Consider the following 21,136-nt stretch of genomic DNA (forward strand, 5'->3'; position numbering starts at 1 on the left):
GAGGTTCTGCCTTGTCCTGTTGTGAGCCTGGTTCTTAACACCCGTCCCTTCAGCAGTAACTGTCCTTTGGAGCTGGCACCACAGGTGTTTTCTGCACCCGGCCATTTTGCTTCTGTCTCTGGGCCTCTAGGGGGCACTCTCACCCTGGATCTTCTTCAGGAGCTCACCCCTCTGGGCCTGCGCTTCCCTTTCTCTATTCTCGTCCCTTCCTGGGGGCTTGAATGTGGATGAGAACTCAGGAGCCAGGCCATCTGCTGCTGAGCAGCTGGGCAAACTTGAGCAACTTAGCTCACCCTTCAAGCCATGTACAGTGGGGAGAACCAGACCCACCTCCTAGGGTATCTGAGGATCAAGGAGATCATCTGTGCAGAGCACTCAGAACAGTGCCTCTGGGATCCTTCGTGCTGGCATGACTGCTGTTTCTGGGCTGCCGCTCCAGGGGAGTGCTTGATGTGTCTGGGCCGGCACTGGGTGGGGGCTCCACATCACCATCCTTCCAAGGCAGCCATCATACCTGTCCTTGAACACTCGAAAAGTTCACATGTGTCCATCCTTAGGGAGCCTGCGCTCTGAAACCACGGGAGGTAAAATGGACGGCAGGACCTATACTTATCTGCTTGTTCATTCAGCTAGTGTTTGAGCTAGAGATGCTGTCAAGGGAAGGTTTACCAATGCCAGTATGGTGAGTCGGGGAAGCTGCTTGTGTGGCTGGGGAGTGTCACTAGAGGGAGCGAGATTCACCGCAGCCTGAAGGAGGTGGAGTGAGCAATGCAAATATCTGGGCCAGGGCTGGGGGGTTTCCCCTGTGGTTCAGGGGACCAGCAGGGAGGCAGGTGGGCTAGGGCTGAGATGAGGCAGGGCAGGGCCAGATTGCCCAAGGCATTAAAGGCAGTGGTAGAATGTGGGCATTATTTTCAGGATAGTGGGAAGTCAGTGGGAATGGCTAATCTGGCTGACCTTTTAACAAAATCATTCTGGTAGGAGATGAGAAATAGATAATGGATGGGAAACGGGGGAGTGAAAGCAGGAAGGCTGGTGCGAAGGCATCCTGGCAGAGCTGGCCTGGCCCAGTGGGCAACCCTGTGAGGCCGCAGGGGCAAGGATCTGCCAGCCACCACATGGCTTAATTCAGCAACAAGAAGACAGTGGTTTATTGGGATCAGGACTGCAGCAGTGGTCAGATTGTGTGTGCACAAGTGTATGTGTGTTTTGCCCTGTTCGTATTTAAAATAAGTTTCCACTTTTCTGAATAGACAATGCAGTCATTGACAATGCAGTTCAAACCTAAATGATATCCCAAGATAGATGCTGAGCAAGTCCTGCTCCTGCCCTGTCAGTTTCCTGTGTCTTTCCAGTGTTTCTTTGTGAAAGCAAACACAGCCAGACTGGACTGAAGGGATGGTGGATGCCTTTGCTGGGGATTGGATCTGCTTGGGGAAAGGCAGTGGGAGGCAGGAAACACTCCAAGCTTCCCGCCTGGACTGCAGGGTGAATGGGGTTCCATTTCCTGAGACAGGAGCCCTAGGGAGAGCCCATGAGCTGCTGGCCAGAGTCCAGGACTACAGTGGAACCAAGGGACCTTTCCAGCAATCCTCTGTGCAGCCCCAGCAGCAGCAGGACTGTGGAGGGGGCCCAGTCACCCAGGGGAAGGAGCCCCAGCCCCCAGGAGTTTCACCCTGGAGCAAGTCATTGTCTAGGCCTGCAGCCTGGAACAGGTCCCTTTGTGAGTTAAGTGCCCTGCCACTGGTCACAGTGCAAGGAACATCTGACCAGGCTTCTGGGAGCCACTTGGGGAGAGGCCTCCCAGACCCTAGTGACCCTGGCCTTGGGAGAGAAGAAAGGTCGAGGGGTGAGGGCAGGGTCACTGGCTTGAGGGTGGGAAGAGCAGCGGAGGGACTGAGGACACAAGTGGGCAGAGCTGCCCTAGTCAGTAGCTGGTGCCTGCTGTCCTCACTTCTCTCTGCCTTCCTCAGGTGACTGGAGCCTCCCCAGGGCCCTGCACCCACCTGCAAGCATTTCAGACAGCATCACAGGTGCCTGGGAGCTCCCCCTAGACCATGTTCTAAGCCTGCCCCGAGGTTAAGGGAAGCTCCTGCACCTCTCTGAAGGGGCAGGGGGCAGGCTCTTGGTGCCAGCAGTTCGCCCTCTGGCTCAGGATAGCCCTGGTGGCAGGCACCTTTCTTTCCACTCATTTCATTTCAATAAACATCAAGCTCCTCCTCTACATACCAGGCTCTTTGCTGCGTGGCAGATGCCCCCAGGCCTATCCCACCAGGCTTGCGCAATGGGCACTGCATGGCAGGCACTGGGCTCAGCCTTCACTTATAGGGCTAACCCATCCCACTCTGGTCACCTGAATCCGTGGATGCATGGGAGAATGCGGCCGCTCTCCAGAGAACAGCGTTCTCTCAACCTCTTCTTGTCTGGCCAGAGATGCCCTCCTCGAAGGCATCCTGGCAGAGCTGGCCTGGCCCAGTGGGCAGCCCTGTGAGGCCGCAGGGGCAAGGAGCCGCCAGCCACACCACATGGCTTTCCTGGAACGGAGCCACCTGAGCCTGGCCAAACCGCCTCCAGCACCAGGGCTTGAGTCCATTGCAGGCACAAGGCAAAGAATTGCGTCTTGAGCAAGGGCCCGGAGGAAGGCAGGTGGGAGGGAGGAGGGGAGAGGACAGCAGGGGAATGAAGGGGGCTGTGGGTAGGACCAGCGCCACATCAAAGTACCCAGATGGCCCTTCAAGCCAGGCCTGATTTTCTTTATCTTAGGAGCTGGGGCTGCCAAGAGGCCCTGGGAAAAACTGACTTCAGGCTTCACTACTAGAACCAGCACCATCGGAGGGGCCGATTTCAACCCTTCCTTGTCCAGACAAGCAGGCAGGATGCCAGCACTGGAGGAAAGGGAGGAGGAGGAGCAGTGGGCAGGCCTCTCCTGCTGGAGATGGACACGTTGGGAGCACCGAGGTTCAAGGCCACACAGTAAGGAGTGCAAAACCTTAACTGTCTTCTTGCATCGGCTGATGCCAGAATTTTAGTTACAGCCATTTCAGGGAAATCCCGGTCAGTTAAGGTTTTCTAGTGTAGTTGGCATTTTCTCCCTTATTTCCAGGTCCTCTGAGGTCCTATGGAGTGTCTAGGTTTTGCAGTTGGGGGGGCATCTGGTCCCCAGTCATCGTATGTCCCCATGGTTTATGCAGGGGTGTACTGCCCATCTGCATCTCCCTCAGGGACTTGGGGATGATTGGATGGTGTCTTTCTTCATATTGGGGCTGCAGGGGGCTCAGGACACTGCCTCTGACCCACTGTTCTTCCACGACAATGATAATAAAATATTATTTACTGTGCACACCCTGTTGTAAGTGCTAAGTGAGTATTCACTTACTCAATCTTCCCAATACGACATAAGTAGGTGCTACTGTCCCCTCTACAGATGAGGAAACTGAGGCACAAAGGTGAAGAACTTGCCATGCCAGCTCTCCTCCCAGCACTGGAAAAAGTCCTGTGAGGTGGGCAACAGGGCTCTCTGCAGAGAGCCCCTCCAGATCGTGCGGTCAGGCTTGCCGACTGAACAACTTTGTCTCAACCTCTCATCTCTGCGGAGAGTTTTAGGGCTATTTTGAGATTTGACAGCTAAGAATGACCTCTTTCCTTCTGATCCTCCCCGGCCTCCCTTCCCAAAGCAGTGGAGAATGGACACCTGGGTCTCCAGGGCTGTGGGGTACAATGCATAGGAATAAGGTGGGCTTGGTTGAGGTATTAGACACTTATACCACTGTGATGCTTAATTTTACTTTTTTTTTTTTTTTTTGAGATGGAGCCATCCTTTGTCATCCAGACTGGAGTGCAGTGGCATGATCTCAGCTCACTGCAATCTCTGCCTCTTGGGTTCAAGCGATTCTCCTGCCTCATCCTCCTGAGTAGCTGGGATTACAGGTACCTGCCACCATGCCCAGCTAATTTTTGTATTTTTAGTAGAGATGGGGTTTCACCATGTTGGCCAGCCTGGTCTCAAATTCCCGAACCTCGTGATCCAAAGTGCTGGGATTACAGGTGTGAGCTACCATGCCTGACCTATTATTTTTTATTTTTATTTTTTTAAGACAAAGTCTTGCTCTGTCATCTAGGCCGGAGCGCAGTGGCATGATCTTGGCTCGCTACATCCCACGCTTAAGCTTTTCTTCCGCCTCAGCCACCCAAGTAGCTGAGATTATAGGCACCCTCCACCGTGCCTGGCTAATGTTTTTATTCCTATTTTCTATATGTGACTATGTTGGCTAGGCTGGTCGAGAACTCCTGACCTCAGGTGATCAGCCCACCTCGGCCTCCCAAAGTGCTGAGATTATAGGTGTGAACCACCACACCCAGCTTCATCACTGCCTTTTAATAAATGAGACTGTCCTCTTGGCATCTCAAGCCATGAAAAGCCCCATGTGGCAAGCACACCCCTGCCAGGATATGAAATTGATAGTGTGGGTAGTTACCAGCTCCGCCGCATCTCCCCACCCTGGACCTCACGGGAAGCATTCCTGGTTGGGTAACGCCCTGAAACAGTTTTCTGTAGAGACAATACAGTTTTCAAAAACCTAATGATTTTCTGATGTAAACCTGTGATGGTCCCTCAGCTACCTCAGACACTGTCACATCTTACTGTGAGTTGAGCCGTCAGGATGTTTACACGGCCACCTCAGATTCCTTTCAGCTCTCTACAAAATTTATTTTTAAATGTGCAGTGTCCCTTCTTATACATTCCTCAATACTGGATCCTGGACAAATCTTTAGTCAACCTTAAAGTTCAGTTCAAAAGGCTCATTTTCTCTCAGAGCTTGAGGCCACGTTTGTGAGTGGAAAAACTTGAGGTTTTAGGAATTTTATGTAGATCATGGAGATAATTTCAACCCAAATGACTCTTATCTTTGATCTTGGGTCTAGGCTGCCCCCAGTCGAACCTACTACTTTTTTTGTGTTTTTTTGAGACGGAATTTCGCTGTGTTGCTCAGGCTGGAGTACAGTGGCACAATCTCCGCTCACCGCAACTTCCACCTCCCAGGTTCATGCGATTACCCTGCCTCAGCCTCCCAAGTGGCTGGGTTTGCAGGCATGTGCCACTATGCCTGGCTATTTTTTTTTTTTTTTTTGTATTTAGTAGAGTTGGGGTTTCACCATGTTGGTCAGGCTGGTCTCCAACTCCTGACCTCAAGTGATCCACCCATGTCTGCCTCCCAAAATGCTGGGATTACAGGTGTGAGCCACTGTGCCCTGCCAGCTTACTGATTTACCAGAGTTGCATCACTTTAACTGGAACATATCAGAAGAGTGGCACCAGATTTTAAGGTGATCCAAGCCTAGCCTTCCTAAAACCCTATTGATTCCTTAATTCAGCTCACACTACCCCTTTGCAGCAAAATCTTATCCTTTGAGACCCCCAAGAGAGGGTGGGTGGGGAAGCAGGGGCCTCTCCTGGTCTGAGAAGTGTTGAGCCTTAAACTCAGGAGGGAGAAGTGCCTCCTTCTCTTCATTTCATATTTCTTTCTTGTCCTCCTCCCTCTGCTCTTTTTCTGTCCCTCTCTCCATTTTTTAGAAAATTTATAGAGGATGTATTACAATCATGCCTCAAGCTCACACATTGTAAATGTGTAGTTCAATGAGCCTTAGCAAATTTATCCAGTTGTGTAAATGTTACCACTAAGCAGCTTTATAACACCTCCATCACCCCCAAAAGTCCCCTGGACTCTATTTGCAGTCAATCCCTGCTCCTTTCCCAGCCCCCAGCAACTACTGATCTGTTTGCTGTCTCTCTAGTTTGGCCTTTTCCAGAAACTGTATAAAATGAATCATATACCAAGTAGTCTTTGGCATCTGGCTTCTTTCACTTTGCATAACCATGCATGTACCATGGTTGTCCCTCCATCTTTTATTATCATTATTATTTAAGACAGCGTCTTGTAGCCCTGTCTACAAGGTTGAAGTGCAGTGGCGTGATCATGGCTCACTGCAACCTTGACCTCCTAGGCTCAAGTGATCCTCCTACCTCAGCCTCCTGAGTAGCTAGGACCACAGGGCACGCCACTACACAGGGCTAATTTTTAAATTTTTTGTAGAGACAGGGTCTCGCTATGTTGCCCAGGCTGAACACAAACTTCTGGACTCAAGCGATCTGCCTCCCTTGGTCTCCCAGAGTGCTGGGATTACAGGCATAAACCACCATACCTGGCCCTTTAAAAATTATTTATTTATTTATTTATTTTTGAGACAGAGTCTTGCTCTGTTGTCCAGGCTGAAGTGCAGTGGTGCCATCTTGGCTCACAGCAACCTCCACCTCCTCGGTTCAAACTATTCTTGTGCCTCAGCCTCCCCAGTAGCTAGGACTACAGGTGTCCACCACCACGCCCAGCTAATATTTTTAGCAGAGATGGAGTTTCGCCATGTTGGCCAGGCTGGTCTCCTCCTGACCTCAAGTGATCCACCCTCCTCAGCCTCCCAAAGTGCTGGAATGACAGGTGTGAGCCACTGTGCCCAGCCCTTTTATTATTTGTTGACTTATTTTTGTTTCTCGCTCTCTCTCACACACATATACTCAAACACACTCATGCACATATGATTTTCTCACTAACCTTCTCTGACCTTTTTCACTCCAAGTCCTGACTTGATCTTTGGGCTCTAAGATGCAATTAAGAAAGAGTGGAGTCCACACCCAGTTCAGTCCTAAGTGGGTACCTACGGGGCAGCCACCACCCAGCCTGCCCCAGCCCATGGGGGCCCAGGATGTATCATCCCCAGTGATGGTGAAAGGAGGGAGAAGTGGAGGTGAGGTGGGGGCTGTGAGATGTGCTTCCCTCTCCCTGGAGCTTGAGACTCTCAGCCTCTGACCAAGGAAAGTGAACTAAGCATGGGCAAAGCTGGGAGAATAGAGTCAGTTTACTGAATGAATACATGTATCAATTCCACTCAGGATGGAGTGAGGCCTGGCAGGTGCCCTCAGCAGTGGGACCCCAGGCCAGTGGACCTGCCGGGGCTGCCGGGTCCCCTGGGGCTCTTGGGCTGAGGGGCAGTAGCAGGCCAGCCTGCCAAGAGCTCCCCAGTCTTAGGCTGCTTCACCTGTGCTGTCTGGGACTAGACTGATCACTGTGGCTGCCCAGAGATGCTCAAGCCAGACCCCAAAAGAGAGTGGCGCAAGGTGAAAATGGTAACTGTGAACACTTTGGTTTCAGTTTCAGTAAAGAGGAGAAGGGAGGGATGCACTTGGGGACAGAGAAAGAACGGCTGGTGGGAGAGGGCTCTGCAGAGCTCCGCGGTCAGCTTCCTTGCTAGATGACCCGGCTTTGAGAAACGCCGTTTTCGTTGTCTCCCAACTCAGAATCTGGAAGGCAAGAAGATGTCTCAGGCTGGAGAGCCTAGGCACACTGTGGGGTCTGTCACAGGGGGCACAGCACTGCTGCTCCTTCTCCCACCCCAGCCCCGAGGGCCAGCCACCCAGAGGGCCACAGTGCCTGGAACAGTGTGGGGAACAGAGATCTGGAGTCTGGTGCTGGGGAATCCACACACTGCCCTTTGAGGTTTCAGCCACACCAGGGAAGCTGGGCCATAAGCTTCCCCAAAGACAGCATCTTGGTCATCTCCATGTCCCCACATAGCCTGGTGCAGCCCTTGTTTGCAGGTTGAATAGCTGCAGGGGCCATTGCCTCCTCTCAAGGTAAGGACCTAGGTGAACCTCCACTTCCTAATTTGGCAGGGAAGGGGGAATGAACTGACCTACGTGTTTAAGGAGTCTTTCAGATATCAGTGGCTGAAGGCAGAGGGACAAGTGATAAGAGGGGGAAAGGGAGGGAGAGCAAGAGGCTCTGGGGTGGTAGTGCAGTCCAAGTGGAGAAGGTAGAGTTGGGGGGGGGGTCTCCTTTATTTTTTATTCTTGGGGGAAATTCTTGTTCTAAATGTTTCTTTTCCCCTTGGCTCGAATGAATGCTCTCTGACAATTTAGAAACAGTTTCAGCCGGGTGCATATCACACCTGTAGTCCCAGGACTTTGGAAAGCCGAGGTGGGTAAATCGCTTGAGTTCAGGAGTTCAAGACCAGCCTGGCCAACATGGCAAAACCCTGTCTCTACTTAAAATACAAAAAAATTAGCTGGGTGTGGTGATCGGTGCCTGTAATCCCAGCTGCTTAGGAGGCTGAGACAGGAGAATCACTTGAACTTGGGAGGCAGAGGTTGCAGCGAGCTGAGATCGTGCCACTGCACTCTAGCCGGGACAACAGAGCAAGACTCTGTCTCAAAAAAGAAAAGAAAAGTTTCTGCCTGTTGAGGAAGAAACTATGCACGGAGCAGGAGCAAGTGACATCCCCCAATCCTACCCGGACCTTCTTACCTTCTCAGTTCTACCCAAGGAAGCCTCAGCCCCTCAGCTGCCCCATTCCTTCACCCATCCTGTGCTTTCTCCAAGGGCCAGTAGCCTTGACTGGGTGTTTGGGGAGGCACTCTGGTCCAGCCTTTGGCCACGGGCGCTCATGCCTGCCCCTGTCCTCATCTGTTTTCGTATCTGCAGAAGGTACTCCTCCCACCTCGCGCCCCACCTTGTCTTGGTGACACTGGGAAGTTATTTGTGCCAATGGGAAGCAGCTGTCTGGGCGCTGGCTCTGGGTACACACACCTGGGACTCTCCCCAGCTGCCTTAACCTCGGTTCCACTTGTGGCATTGTGTGAGGCTTTGATTTTCACGTGCAGGGGAGGGGGTCCTGGTCAGCAGGCTGGCATGGGCACCACAGAACCACAAAGAGGCTAACACCTCTCTGTGCCACCTGTGTGCCCTGATGTGTTGCCCTTTTTCTTCCTGTGTACCTGAACCAAGCTAGGGTAGCAGGTCACAGCGGTGACTCAGCTCCGGAAACTCAAACAAAGTGCTGCCAACCAGGTGAGTCATGCCAGGCTGCCAGGGGACGAAAGGAGTGTGGCCCACTGGGGAGGCTGGATGTCCGTGGCTCTCCGGCTCTTGACTTGAGAATGGCTCTGGCGGGAGGCCAGGCCAGGACTGCGACTGGCCAGCACCCCAGGATGATCCCTCTGTGCTGGGTTCTCCTTGGCCTCAGCTGCGCCCACCGGTGTGTGCAGAGCTGGGGGCAGTTGGAGAGGGCCTGGGCTTTCAGGGGAGAACTGGCTGTCCCCATTTTGGGGCTGAGAGCGGCGGGGGAGAGGTGGTGATGGCGTGGATCCTCGAGCAGGTCCCAAGCCCCGAGGAAGGATGGCAAATGAGTGGGGGTCGCTCCCTCCGTGGGATCATTTGCCTCGGAGCAGTATGCGAGGGCGACATGTCCCCTGGCTCCCGTCGGTGGAGACTCTTTTTGGAGCACCACCCCAGGGATGCTGTTCTGCCCTCCGGAGACGTCGGTCTCCCCTGGGGCCCGGGCTCAGAGGCCATGGTGTCCCAAGCCCAGGCTCCAGGGTGTGCGGGGAAAGGCTCGGCCCGCTCGGCGCCCCCCACCTTGGGCACTAGGGGTCGCCCCTGCCCAGAGGAAGCCACGCGGGCGCGCCCGGCCGCAGGTTTCCCCGACCGGGAAGAGCGAGGCGCCTCCGGGGCGGGGCGGGGCTGGGGAGGGGGTGCCTGGGCTCGGCGCCCGGACCCTGCCCGGTCCTCTCGGCCGCGGCTGGACGGAGTCAGTGGCCGCAGCGCCCGGGTCGGGCTCCCCGTCGCGCCCTTTCCGTAGTGGGAGGCCCTTGCCGTGGCCGAACCTGGGACGCGCGGGGCGGGCGGCGGCGCGGAGCCGCGGCACAGGGCGTTTTCCCCGGAGGTGCTGCGTGAGCCCGCGACACAAAGGTCTTTTAAAGACCTCGCCGCGCCCTTCCCGGCTGCGGAGGCGGGAGCAGCAGCTGTGCCCGCCCGAGGGACGAGGCCGGGGTCCGCGGCGGTCGCGCGAGGGGGCGCTGGGCTCGGCGGGATCGCCGCGGTTGCGCCAGGGCAGCGACCCCCGGGCTCCTTTTGTGAGCGGAAGGCGGGGCCCTCCCCGGTCTCTGAAAATGGTCAGTTCGGCTTCGCAGGGCTGCGTGCCCGGAATAATCAATTGGCTTCTCTGGGGTAGTAATCCGGGCCCCACCCCGTGCAGCTTTGAGAGGCTTCGCGCCTTCCAGGCAGGACTACTGGGGGTTCCCAAAAGCACCCCCGCGGCCAGCTCTGTCAGGACCACCGGGGTCCATGTGAACGCGATTCCAGGGCCCCACCGTGTCGCCTGAAGCGGAATCTCTGGTCGGGGCCCAGGAATCCGAGTTTTTGGTGAGTTCCCGGGTGATTCTGATGGTAAATCCCAGGTGGGAGCCACGGTTCTAACGCCTTTTGGGATAGGCAGTTGAGAAATTTTCCCCCAGATGAACCTCTGGGGACCCAGCTGTCACACCCCCCTCGATTCACTGCAGCGTCGATTATCCCTGCTGATGAAGTTCTTCCCTAGTCTGACTTCGAGCCCGCCTGCTTTACTTAAGCACATTTTTCTCCAGTCGGGCTTATTTTTTTTTATGGAACAAGAAACAAGGAGAAGACGTTTCTCGAACCTGTTTGCAGAGAGCCGTCTTGCCCGCTTTGAGGGCCCTTTCTCGGGAGACCTGTTTACTTTGTTCAGCCTCTGAATTCAGCAGACCCACTTGATTGGCTGAATGAGGAGGAAATCCACCAAGGCCACTAGCTTGTGAGTGAATGTGGTCCCTTCAGGTAAGGGCCAGGCAGCCTCTGCCAGGACTTGGGAAGGGTTTTCCTAGAGGAATCCTGGCAGAAAAAAAAAAAAACACAAAAACCCAAACTCTCCAAGGGCTGGACGCTGGAGAATCCCAGCAAGGAAAAGAAACAAATCTTATCTCATGCCGGAAGATAACCTCTTCCCTTTGTTGGCGCTTTTCCTTGCTTTCAGGATGAATTAAAATTCTTATCTGCTCTGCACCCAGTGAACTTGGCCTCGCCTTCCTGATTGCTGCGGCTGACTTTCTCAAGCTTTGTGGGGTTATTTTTGCCTCTGGGTGGTGGTCATTCCTTCCCAGGCATTAGGTTCAACACAGTCACAGAAAAAGAGGAACTTAGCAAACACCCTCAAATGGCAGGACCGACCCCCAAAACCTACTTTCATTTTCTTCCATTCTGGGTTCTGGGTAATTTCTTGACAACTACGAGAAAGAAGACAGCGAGAAATGAATTGTTTTTCCAATGCAGTTGTGAACAGATGTATAACCTCCTAGTTGCAGGGACGTTCTAGGAATCCCTCACACCACCTTAAAGGGCCAGGGAAACGGGAGGAGGTGCTGAGGGTTGGGTGGGTGCTCAGCGTTGGCTGGGCTCAGCCTCATCCTAACGAGAGCTGCAGCCATAACCTGGGTCACCTTTGCTGTCTCGGGCTTCTAAATTTGGCAGTGAGAACAGGCTTGCTTCCTTTGAGCTATTGATCTGAATAGCCGAATCTCATTCTGATGGTCCGAATTACATTTACAGGCTGCTAGGGTGAAGGCCTTGCTAATTGGCCACTTGCCTCACCACTGGCTTTGAAACAATCGCTTGCATTCTAAGCCCGGCAGGAAGCAGCAGACCCATCAAGGCCCTAGGCTTGCTCTTTGTTCTGACTTCATGGCATTTTATGCCACAATAAGAAACACTGTGTACTCCGTGGGAGCCCATTGTGCCAGGCTGCAAGGATGTGGGCTCCGGTGCAGAGGGCCTGGTGCTCTTCCCCAGGAAGAAGAGGGGCTTTGTGACAGGCTGGGGGGACAAAACAAGGGGTGCTGGACACTGTTACTGGGGCAACTGCCTGGCCAGTGTGGAGGCAGCTTTAGTCCCTGGGACCTCTTCTGTGCCCAAGGAGGGGGCGGGGCAGGGGAAGGATGGAATTTCATCTAGAGTAGCAGGTCCTGGTTAGCTGGTTAATTATGCATCAAGACTGGGCTAGCCACTGCCTCCGTTTCTTGGGCTACCGAGACAACCTCCACCTGCCTCTAGATTCCGTGCCAGCTGATCGTATCTATCTCACCAACTCTTGTTCCACCAGAAAACGGCATCTTGGTGAGTGGGACGTTTTTCTAACTGTGGACCAAACCTGGGCTTCCCATGTTTTGGGTTTATCTGCTTTGCTCCTTGGAGGAAAGAGCTTTTGGTTTTTTAGAAATGTAGATGGGGGCTGGGGTAGCCACAGTCCATCCAGTCCTACCCATGAATGAATCAGGGGTATTGGAGAATGGCTTCTAGACCCTACCTGCCTCTCCGGCCAGCCCCTGGGCTCCCTTCCCCTGCATCTAGCCTGAAGTTTTTTACCATTAACGGCACACCTGGGACAGAAGACAAAGGTGGGCCCTCACTCCAGGAGCTTGCTGTAATAATCAGATAAGAGACAAGACCTGGGCTGGGAGGAAGCCCAGGACACGGGGGATGGGGGACGGGCCCTGACAAATGGAGTGCTGCGTGTGGGTGCTGAAAGGGAAGGAGGAGATGAAAGGCAAGGCCATTTAGCTTCACTTTGAAGGTGGGGTCACGTGAGGCTGGTGGGCCCTGTCTTCTCTGGAGATGCTCCCAACAAGCATCTGAAGGTAGGAAAAGCCAGCTTCCTGCTGGCCACTTGCAGAGGTGAACATTCAGTGCTTCCACCAGCCTGTCCCTCACCTGGGGCGCACCCCTGTCCTTCCCATGTGTGATGCTTGCCACGCAGGCCCCCTTTTTACCTGGCACCATTGCAGCAGCCTCCTGGCTGATTTCTTTCCTTTCCAACCCACCCTCTATATGGCTGCCCAAATTTTCCCCAAAAACTTGGCCAAGTTCTCCCCGAAAAAGGCCACATCTCCTGGCCTGCCAATCCCAGGCTGGAAACTGTCCCATGGCCTCCAGAGCTGCTCACAAACCCTTCCTGTCCCACTCCCTGCCTGACCTCAGGGTCATCCTCTGCCCTTCCTGGCCACATAGCTCCTTGACTTTCCCCCAACAACCAAGTCTTGCCATGTCTCTGTGCATTTCCATTTCCCTCTGCATGGAATTCTCTCTTCTGCCACACCTACCCTTGCCCATCTGCCAAACTCTCCAGGATTCAGGGTAAATGTCATCCCCACGGTAGATCCAGTGATGAGAACAATAATGGAAGCAGCTTTACTACCAGGCTCCCAAAGAAGTGGGAATACCGACTGCAAAGGGCACAATCTGATTAGATGAAAAACGAGGACTCAGAAGCATTGGCACCTGCCCCTGAAGAGCCTGGCTGGAGGTCTGTCCTAGAGGAGGTGTGGAAGGAGGGGCGAGAATGGTGGCTCCCCATTTCATCTGACTGTGCTCTGTGTTCCCCATGTCTGACTCAACCTTCTGTTAGAACACAGGCACATTTGTGGATACTCGTGGTTCCATGTGTTCTGCCCTTAGACTCTGTGTCTCTTCTAGGAAAGGAGTGTCTTAATCATCTTTGTATTCCCAGAGGCTAGCATGTAGTAGGCTTGCAGAAAATCTTTGAATAGAGGCTGAGGTGGGAGGATTTCTTGGGACCAGGAATTCAAGTCTAGCCTGGCTAAACTGGCAAGACCCCATCTCTAAAAAAAAAAAAAAAAAATTAGCCAGGGATAGTGGTGCATCTCAACTACTCAGGAGGCTGAGGCGGGAGGATCACTTGAGCTGAGGCATTCGAGGCTGCAGTGAGCTGTGACCCCACCAGTGAACTCCAGCCTGGGCAACAGAGCGAGACCCTGTCTCAAAAAAAGAAAGAAAATCGTTGAGTAAATAAATATATGTTGAACTTGGAAGTATTCCTTTACCTAGAGTATTGTTCTCTGTGCAAATTTTGCACTATCACTTTCTCCATAACATAACTCAGGGCTTGCCTTGTGGAAGAACTAGGTTCTGATTCAGTAGTTGACTATGCATCAGAAACTTACTGAGCACCTATTAGGTACTAGGCATCTTCTAGGTACTGGAGGCCTGTGAGATACAAAAACATAAAGGTCCCATGCCCAGTTGTTGATGAGTGCCCCCAACCCATGCAGGTCACTTCCTTATCTGGCAATCATTTGACACATCTGTAATCAGTGCTCCTGGCATCCATAGTGCCAGGGATGTGGTCAGCAGTCACACGTGACTTACTGTGTGCCCAGCACCATGACAGACAGGCATGGCCCGGGTTTGCATTCAAATAGTCACAACTTCACTAAGGAAACGAATTGGTTGTTTTTTTTTTTTTGAGATGGAGTCTCGCTCTGTCACCAGGCTAGAGTGCAGTGGTGCGATCTTGGCTCACTGCAACCTCTGCCTCCTGGGTTCAAGTGATTCTCCTGCCTCAGCCTCCCGAGTAAGCTGGGACTACAAGTGCACACCACCACACCTGGCTAGTTTTTTGTATTTTAGTAGAGATGGGGTTTCACCATGTTGGCCAGGCTGGTCTCGATCTCTTGACTTCGTGATCCTCCTGCCTCCACCTCCCAAAGTGCTGGGATTACAGGCGTAAGCCACTGTGCCTGGCCTGAACAATAGTTGCTTTATGGAATTGCAGGAAGCCCCAGCTAGGGAAGAGCTTATGTTGTCAATTTCACAGCATCTAGGAATTCACTGGGTCCACTAGTTCTCTTGCATAGGTGCTACTTTCCAGTTATTTCCTGGTTTTATAAATGTGTGTCTCCTCTTTCGGCACCTTCACAAGCTCCTTAAGGAAAGGGATGTCATGGCGTCATGCCTAGTAACTTCTTTCCCTGATCCTCATCTCAGCACCTGGTATAGGGCAGTGCATGAATGGATGAAAATGATCACCACCGTTAACAGGCATTTGTCAGCTGGGCGCGGGGGCTCACAACTGTAATCCTAGCACTTTGGGAGGTTAAGGTGGGTAGATCACCTGAGGTCAGGAGTTTGAGACCAGCCTGGCCAACATGGCAAAACCCTCTCTCTACTAAAAATATGTATATTAGCCAGGTGTGGTGGTGCACACCCTTAGTCCCAGCTACTAAGGAGGCTGAGGCAGGAGAATCACTTAAACCTGGGAGGTGGAGGTTGTAGTGAGCTGAGATTGTGCCACTGTACTACAACCTGGGTGACAGAGCAAGAGTCTGTCTCAAAACCCAAAAAAAGAAAAAACAAAACAAAAACCAGGCATCTGTCACTAGATCTCTTAATGAGACAGCCAAGAAACAATGTCAGTGAGTCCTCTGGTTCTGGTAGATAAAGGAGAGGGAAGGAGGGCTTCTTTCCCAACTTAGTGCCTCTCTCTTGCTAAATGTTACCTGTCAGATTCTGAGTGTTTTCTACAAGGAATTACTGAAATGCAAATACAGAGGTGTGAATTTAAGAAGAGCCAGTTGGTTTCCTACTTTCATTTGGGTACTTTTTTTTTTTAACTTGAAAAAGGGTTTTGCTCTGTTACCCAGGCTGGAGTGCAGTGGCACAATCACGGCTCTGCAGTGTCAACCTCCCCAGGCTCAAGTGATCCTCCCACCTCAGCCTCCCAAGTAGCCAGAACTACAGTCATGTGCCACCATGCCTGGCTAATTTGTTTTTTTTTTTTTGAGATGGAGTTTTGCTCTTGTTACCCAGGCTGGAGTACAATGGCGCAAGCTTCATTCACTGCAATCTCCACCTCCTGGGTTTAAGCGATTCTCCTGCTTTGGCCTCCCCAGTAGCTGAGATGACAGGCACCCGCCACCTCACCTGGCTAATTTTTGTATCTTTAATAGAGATGTTGCCCAGGCTGGTCTTAAACTCCTGGGCTCAAGCACTCTGCCTGCCTTGGCCTCCCAGAGTAATGGGATTACAGGCATGAGCCACCATACCTGGCATGGGAACCTCTTAACCGGTTATCTATCTGTACCTGCTATTGCTCGGTAGTCTAAGTGGGTGAGATCAATTTCAGAATTTCTCCAGTTAAATGTGAGCTTGTGGTAAGAGCAGAGCGTCCCTGGTCCCTCCTGCTGCTTTGTGCTCTGGTTCCCAGCTTGTGCCTGGTGCAACTTCTTCTTTGTCCAGGACAGATTTACTGGAAGTTTCTGTAGAGTCAGTGCTTTAGGGCTTTGGTCTTTATCCATGGGGCTGTACTGTTTCTCGCCTTCTCATGCTTGCTTTGCAGGCCTGGTGGCTAACGTTGCTTGCGTTGGCTCGCTGCTATTGGGGCCATCTGTAACCTATGTCAACTCGGATGCTTTGAAGTTCAATGTGCATAAAAAGTTCATTAAAATATGTGGAATCATGAAAATAAGGTTACAGAAATGTTAACAAAGGATCATGTCCTGCTTCTTGTACTTTTCCTTTTTTAAAAATGTATTTCTCTGAGAAATTTGTGTCACTGTTAAAACCATGGAAAAGTTTAGGAAGGACACGCCTGGGTCAAGGAGGGTGATTCTTGAGGAGATATCTTGGCAGAGCCCCAGCCAGTTTTGTTTAAAGGGAGAAAGAAGCCAAAAATCTAGTTTCTTATAACTAACGGTTTGAATCCAGCATTTTTTTTTTTTTTTTTGAGATAGTCTCACTCTGTCCCCCAGGCTGGAGTACAGTGACACAATCTCAGCTCACTGCAACCTCTGTCTTCTGGGTTCAAGTGATTCCCTGCCTCAACCTCCCAAGTAGCTGGGATTACAGGCGTCGCCACCACACCTAGCTAATTTTTTTGTATGTTCAGTATAGACAGGGTTTCACCATGTTGGCCAGGCTGGTCTCAAACTCCTGTCCTCAAGTCATCTGCCCAGCTCGACCTCCCAAAGTGCTGGGATTACAGGCGTGAGCCACCACACCTGGCCCTAGCATCTTAAACAGGATGGCTCTCAATGGATGGAAGCAGCCCATGATTGTGCAGGGTCCACAGCCAGGTAAGGAATTACATGTGTAATGACATATGGCAGGTGTCTCTTGTCCATGTGAAGTGGCTGGGGAGAAAGAGAGAGAGAGGAAAAGAGGAGAGAAGAAAGTAAAGAGAAGGAAAGGTTATAGGGTGCCTTGTGGAACCATCAGTGGCTTGTCCACTGCCACACTGGCTCACTTTCCGGTCATGACCTTCTGACATGAGCAGGGGTCAAGAGCCAAGCCTCAAGGGTATCCTAGGATCCAAAGCCCTGCCAATAGACCAGCTCCTGGCATGAACTTAGGGTAAGGACGGTAACCTGTCCTTACAGTGGCTCTGCCTGGCCAGCCACAGAGTGGCATTTGACAAAGAGGAAAGTCCCTTGGAGCTCAAGGTGCTGATTTGACATTGACCAAGTATACTAGGACACTGCAGAGGTTGGCCCATCCAACTCCCTCATTTGGGTTGATCTTTGTTAAGGCCAGGCTCCAGTATGTAGGAGAGCTAGGCTTCTCCCCGCACACCATGTGGCCTCCTAGAGGGCCCCAGTTCTGTTGAAGGATATGGGGAATCTATCCCCAAGCCATGGACAATCACTCCTGGTAAATACATCCTCTTCTTTAATGACAAATGGTGTCACCATCAGCATCTTTATTGCTTGGCAGCCTGTCTCTTTCACCAGGTACATACGCTGGCATAACATGTCCTGGGATCCCAGGCAAAACACGAAGAGGAGCTCCTCTTATGGTTTGATTGATTTTTAAGCAGGCCTCTTGTGGGGAAGTTTCCATTTTTCTTTTTTTTTTAGTTTTCATTTTTGTAGGGATGAGGTCTCGATGTGTGGCCCAGGCTGGTCTCAAATTCCTGGCCTCAAGCTATCCTCCTGCCTTAGCCTCCCAAAGTGCTGGGATTATAGGTATGAACCACCACATACAGCCAGGTCCCTCTTTTTTGCAGGTCCTCCATGTTCGGGCATTGGGGGTGCCCATACATTATACACAACCAGCCCCTGCATTCTTGCTGTCCCCTATTTTTTGGGGGGGGGCAGATATCCCTAGAGACTCACTCACTTTTATGACCATTTAATTACTACTCAGATTTAATAATAAGCAATTACACGATCATCACTTACTTTCAGCCAGAGGGTCACTGTGTATATACTTAGTAGCTGCTAAATCTTAATCCTAACAGTGACAGTCCTGTATCCTCCCAAGCGACCTTGAGGACCTCAACAGCTTGGACATCTAATAAACAGCACTGCGGGGTTTCAGGCCACCACTGGCCAGCTGTGGGTCACATTCGGACTTACCCTCTCTCTTTCAACCTGGCTGTGGCTGAGCCTCGTGAGTTCTGCAAACCTCTGCTCATAGAAGTGAAGCAGCAGCACCAGGTACAAGCCTGTATTCACCAGCTCGTTTTGTGCCTACAAATGGAAAAGCAAGCTCTTTAGTTCATCTGTAAAATAGTCAAGATCTAAATTGTGGGGTGCAGGGTAACAAGGCTAAGAGGTGACAAGAATGGGACAAGAGCCCAAGCTCCAAGGCAAGCGCTATTCTTGGGGACCGGAAGGCAGAGCAGGGTAGAGGCCAGGGCAGCCACTCCCTGGGGATTTTTTACTATCCAGTGTGGGTGCTCTGAGAACATTCCATTTTTCAGGCTCAATCTCATTCCACATTTATTGAGTAGTTGTATACGCAAAGCCTTGAGCTGGATGTTGTGTGGAACACAGGGCAAAAAGCCTCAGCACTCCCTGCTGGGACTGCATCACCTGGTGTGGGGGAGAGAACTTCATCCGTAAACAGCTCCAATACAAGCTGGATGTGTCAAGTGCTACAACAGAGATGCATCGGGCCATGTCTGTAACGTCCTCAGCAGTCACAGATGTCCCCTCATTTGCCCCCATCGTGCCATCGTTCCCCAGCCCTTAAGCATTTGTCTTGATCTTGCATACCACTTTTTGTACTTGTTAACATTTCTGTTTTTTTCTTTCTTTTTTTTTTTTTTAAAAGATTCAACAAAAAATGTTTATTTTCCAAATTTGCTTTTACTCCCACCCCAAAATTTCCCTGTTCTATAGTTCTGCCTGGGGGCTCTTGTTTATTTCACTCAGTCACTATACAGGTTTTTCAGTGTGTGGCTACCTTGTCCATATGAAGTTTAAGGTTTGTATTTCTGGACCTCAGCTAGCTTAGGCCCTGCCCAGAGTTCTAGCATACATGGACTTCTAGGTGGGCTCTTAGGATTTTGCTGGACTTTGGGGACCTGGAGTATGACCTGCAGAGGGGTGTGAGCTTTGGAGTTCATCTGGGGAATTGAGGTTGGCAGCTGGGGAGCGTGGGATTACGGTTGGACTTGGTGCTTGTTGTACAGTCTTTGTGATAAACTTCTTCCTGAATGTCTTCTGACTGTCTGGATCATGGGACTTGCCTAAGATTTCAGGACGCAGCCCATTGGAGGCCTTGAGTAAATCAGGATTTTTCTGTATCCATTTGGTAAGGGAGGCAGCACCAGCAGTTGTACGGGAAGTCAGTGTCACCCGAGCAGGGGGTATCTTCAGAGGCATTTGCCAGGTGCCCATGAAGGAACCCCAAGGATTTGCCTCTTTTGTTGGCTTAGCGGGAGACCAGTTCTGCAGATACTTGGATGAGAAAGCCTTTTCATACTGGTTGGCACTGTAGTTAGTGGCCATGATCTTGTGCTGTTTACCTCTGGTTTTTTCTTGAGGAATGAGCTGTGTTTTTTCTTGCTGGTGCTCAGAACAGGTGCTACACAGGGAGGATGTGATGGTCTGGCTGGCCTCGGTGCTTCTCTGTCCTCAGCACCTTGGGCTTTGCTGCGGAGTGGCTATGCTCACTCTAGACCCTTCATAGACCTTCCATACATCAGTGGTGTTAGGAACGACCACTCCTCTCCCTCTACAGGGGAAGAGTTGGAAGGCCCTGTAAGTCCCCATCTTTCCCCTGAGTGGGGGTCTTGGGATGGGCCAGGCGGTGCTCGCAAAGCCACCAGTCCCCAGGGACTAGGGTCCCCAGCAGAGGGCATGGCCCCTTCCATCACCCTTGGGAAAGGTTACAACTGACTCTGTCGGCCCAGTATAATGGAGCGTGGGCATGAATGACACAGCACTTGGTCGGTGTCTCATCTGCCTTCTTCCTGCAGCAGCGCGAGCGTCACATCTCCCCATTCTCATTAGATCCCGGGCAGCTCTGGAGATTGGCACAGAACTCGCCTCTCCCAGGACCAAGTGGCTGCCAGAAAAGGCACAGAAATTGAGCAAGGATGGATATACTCTTCCTTCTGAATCTGGCCAACTCTGGAGCTCGGTGACAGCTGGCCCTGAGGTCACTGCTGCAGGCCTCTCCACCATTCTACAGACCCATCTTCGAAGGCCCGAGTCCTCTGTCCTTAGTGATTAGCCTCCTATTTTTAGCCTTTGGTCATGTTTTCTGTGCTCTGCTGACCTTGGCCTAGAGCGAGCAGAGAACAAGTTGCTTGTTTTTACTTTTTCTGCCGAGTCTTGCTGTCACCCAAGCTGGAGTGCAGTGGTGTGATCTCAGCTCCCCACAACCTCCACCTCCCAGGTTCAAGCAGTTCTCCTGCCTCAGCCTCCCGAGGAGCTGAGATGAGTCACCCAGCTAATTTTTGTATTTTTAGTAGAGACAGGGTTTCACCATGTTGGTCAGGATGGTCTCAATCTTTTGACCTTGTGATCCACCTGCCTCAGCCCCTCAAAGTGTTGGGATTACAGGTATAAGCCACCATGCATGGCCATTTTATTTTACTTTATTTTTGAGACGGAGTCTTGCTCTATTGCCCAGGCTGTAGTGCAGTGGTGTGATCTTGGCTCACTGCAACCTCCACCTCCCAGTTTTAAGCAATTCTCCTGCCTCAGCCTCCTGAGTAGCTGGGATTAGAGGTGTGCCCCACCACACCTGGCTAATTTTTGTATTTTTAGTAGAGACGGGTTTCACCATGTTGGCCAGGCTGGTCTCGAACTCCTGATCTCAGGTGATCCACCTGCTTTGGCCTCCCAAAGTGCTGGGATGACAGGCATGAGCCACTCTGCCTGGCCACTTTTTCTGTTTTAATTGCCTCCTCTTGCCCTCCCGGTGAGTCTGTGCCTGCCTCCGACTGTCTCGCAGCCACCTCTTCTGAGAAGTCTTCCTCACTTGGCTTTTATTTAGCTCCTTCTCACCAACCAAGCCCTGGCCCTTGCTTGTCTTCCTCGGACCTGGCTTCCTCCTGCAGAAGCTGCCCATGGTTTTCTCACCAGTGCTCTTTGCCAGCCAGACTTTATGCTCAAGACACTTGGATGTATAACGGCAAATCAATCAGCTAGAAAATGGCTTGCAACTTTCAGGTTTGTCAAAGCATTCAGGGAAATCATTTACTTTTT

The 21,136-nt window shown here is 51.8% G+C and overlaps 2 protein-coding genes and 1 pseudogene across 19 annotated transcripts in view; 1 reads left to right on the forward strand and 2 right to left on the reverse strand.

Moving 5' to 3' along the window:
* Positions 1-6,234: 6,234 nt before the first annotated feature.
* Positions 6,235-21,136, reverse strand: part of MARCHF10 (membrane associated ring-CH-type finger 10) — a 111,022-nt gene continuing 96,120 nt past the window's right edge. Inside the window, exons 8-10 of one of the 6 annotated variants that reach the window (XM_078373473.1) lie at positions 18,050-18,163; positions 11,086-11,128; positions 6,235-7,351 (exon numbers count right to left, since the gene is read on the reverse strand). In XM_078373473.1, the coding sequence (XP_078229599.1) occupies positions 7,299-7,351; positions 11,086-11,128; positions 18,050-18,163 (210 nt within the window). In that variant the 3' untranslated portion in view covers positions 6,235-7,298. The remainder of the gene's footprint in view (positions 7,352-11,085; positions 11,129-18,049; positions 18,164-21,136) is intronic. The other 5 variants (XM_035300378.3, XM_035300380.3, XM_054256004.2 and 2 more) reach the window with 5 other exon arrangements.
* Positions 9,611-21,136, forward strand: part of LOC118153746 (uncharacterized) — a 51,242-nt gene continuing 39,716 nt past the window's right edge. For 6 of the 13 annotated variants that reach the window (XR_008481524.2, XR_013535643.1, XR_004743274.3 and 3 more), the window contains exons 1-3: positions 11,753-12,014; positions 17,932-18,130; positions 20,925-21,100. The gene's annotated coding sequence lies outside the window, so the exon portion shown is untranslated. Of the gene's footprint in view, positions 10,251-10,499; positions 12,015-16,581; positions 16,769-17,931; positions 18,131-19,933; positions 20,082-20,924; positions 21,101-21,136 lie in introns of those variants that run through there. The other 7 variants (XR_013535646.1, XR_013535647.1, XR_013535648.1 and 4 more) reach the window with 5 other exon arrangements.
* On the reverse strand, positions 18,751-19,447 carry LOC118153745 (protein Flattop pseudogene; annotated as a pseudogene).

Source organism: Callithrix jacchus, chromosome 5, assembly GCF_049354715.1.
Source record: "Callithrix jacchus isolate 240 chromosome 5, calJac240_pri, whole genome shotgun sequence".
Lineage (NCBI taxonomy): Eukaryota > Metazoa > Chordata > Mammalia > Primates > Cebidae > Callithrix > Callithrix jacchus.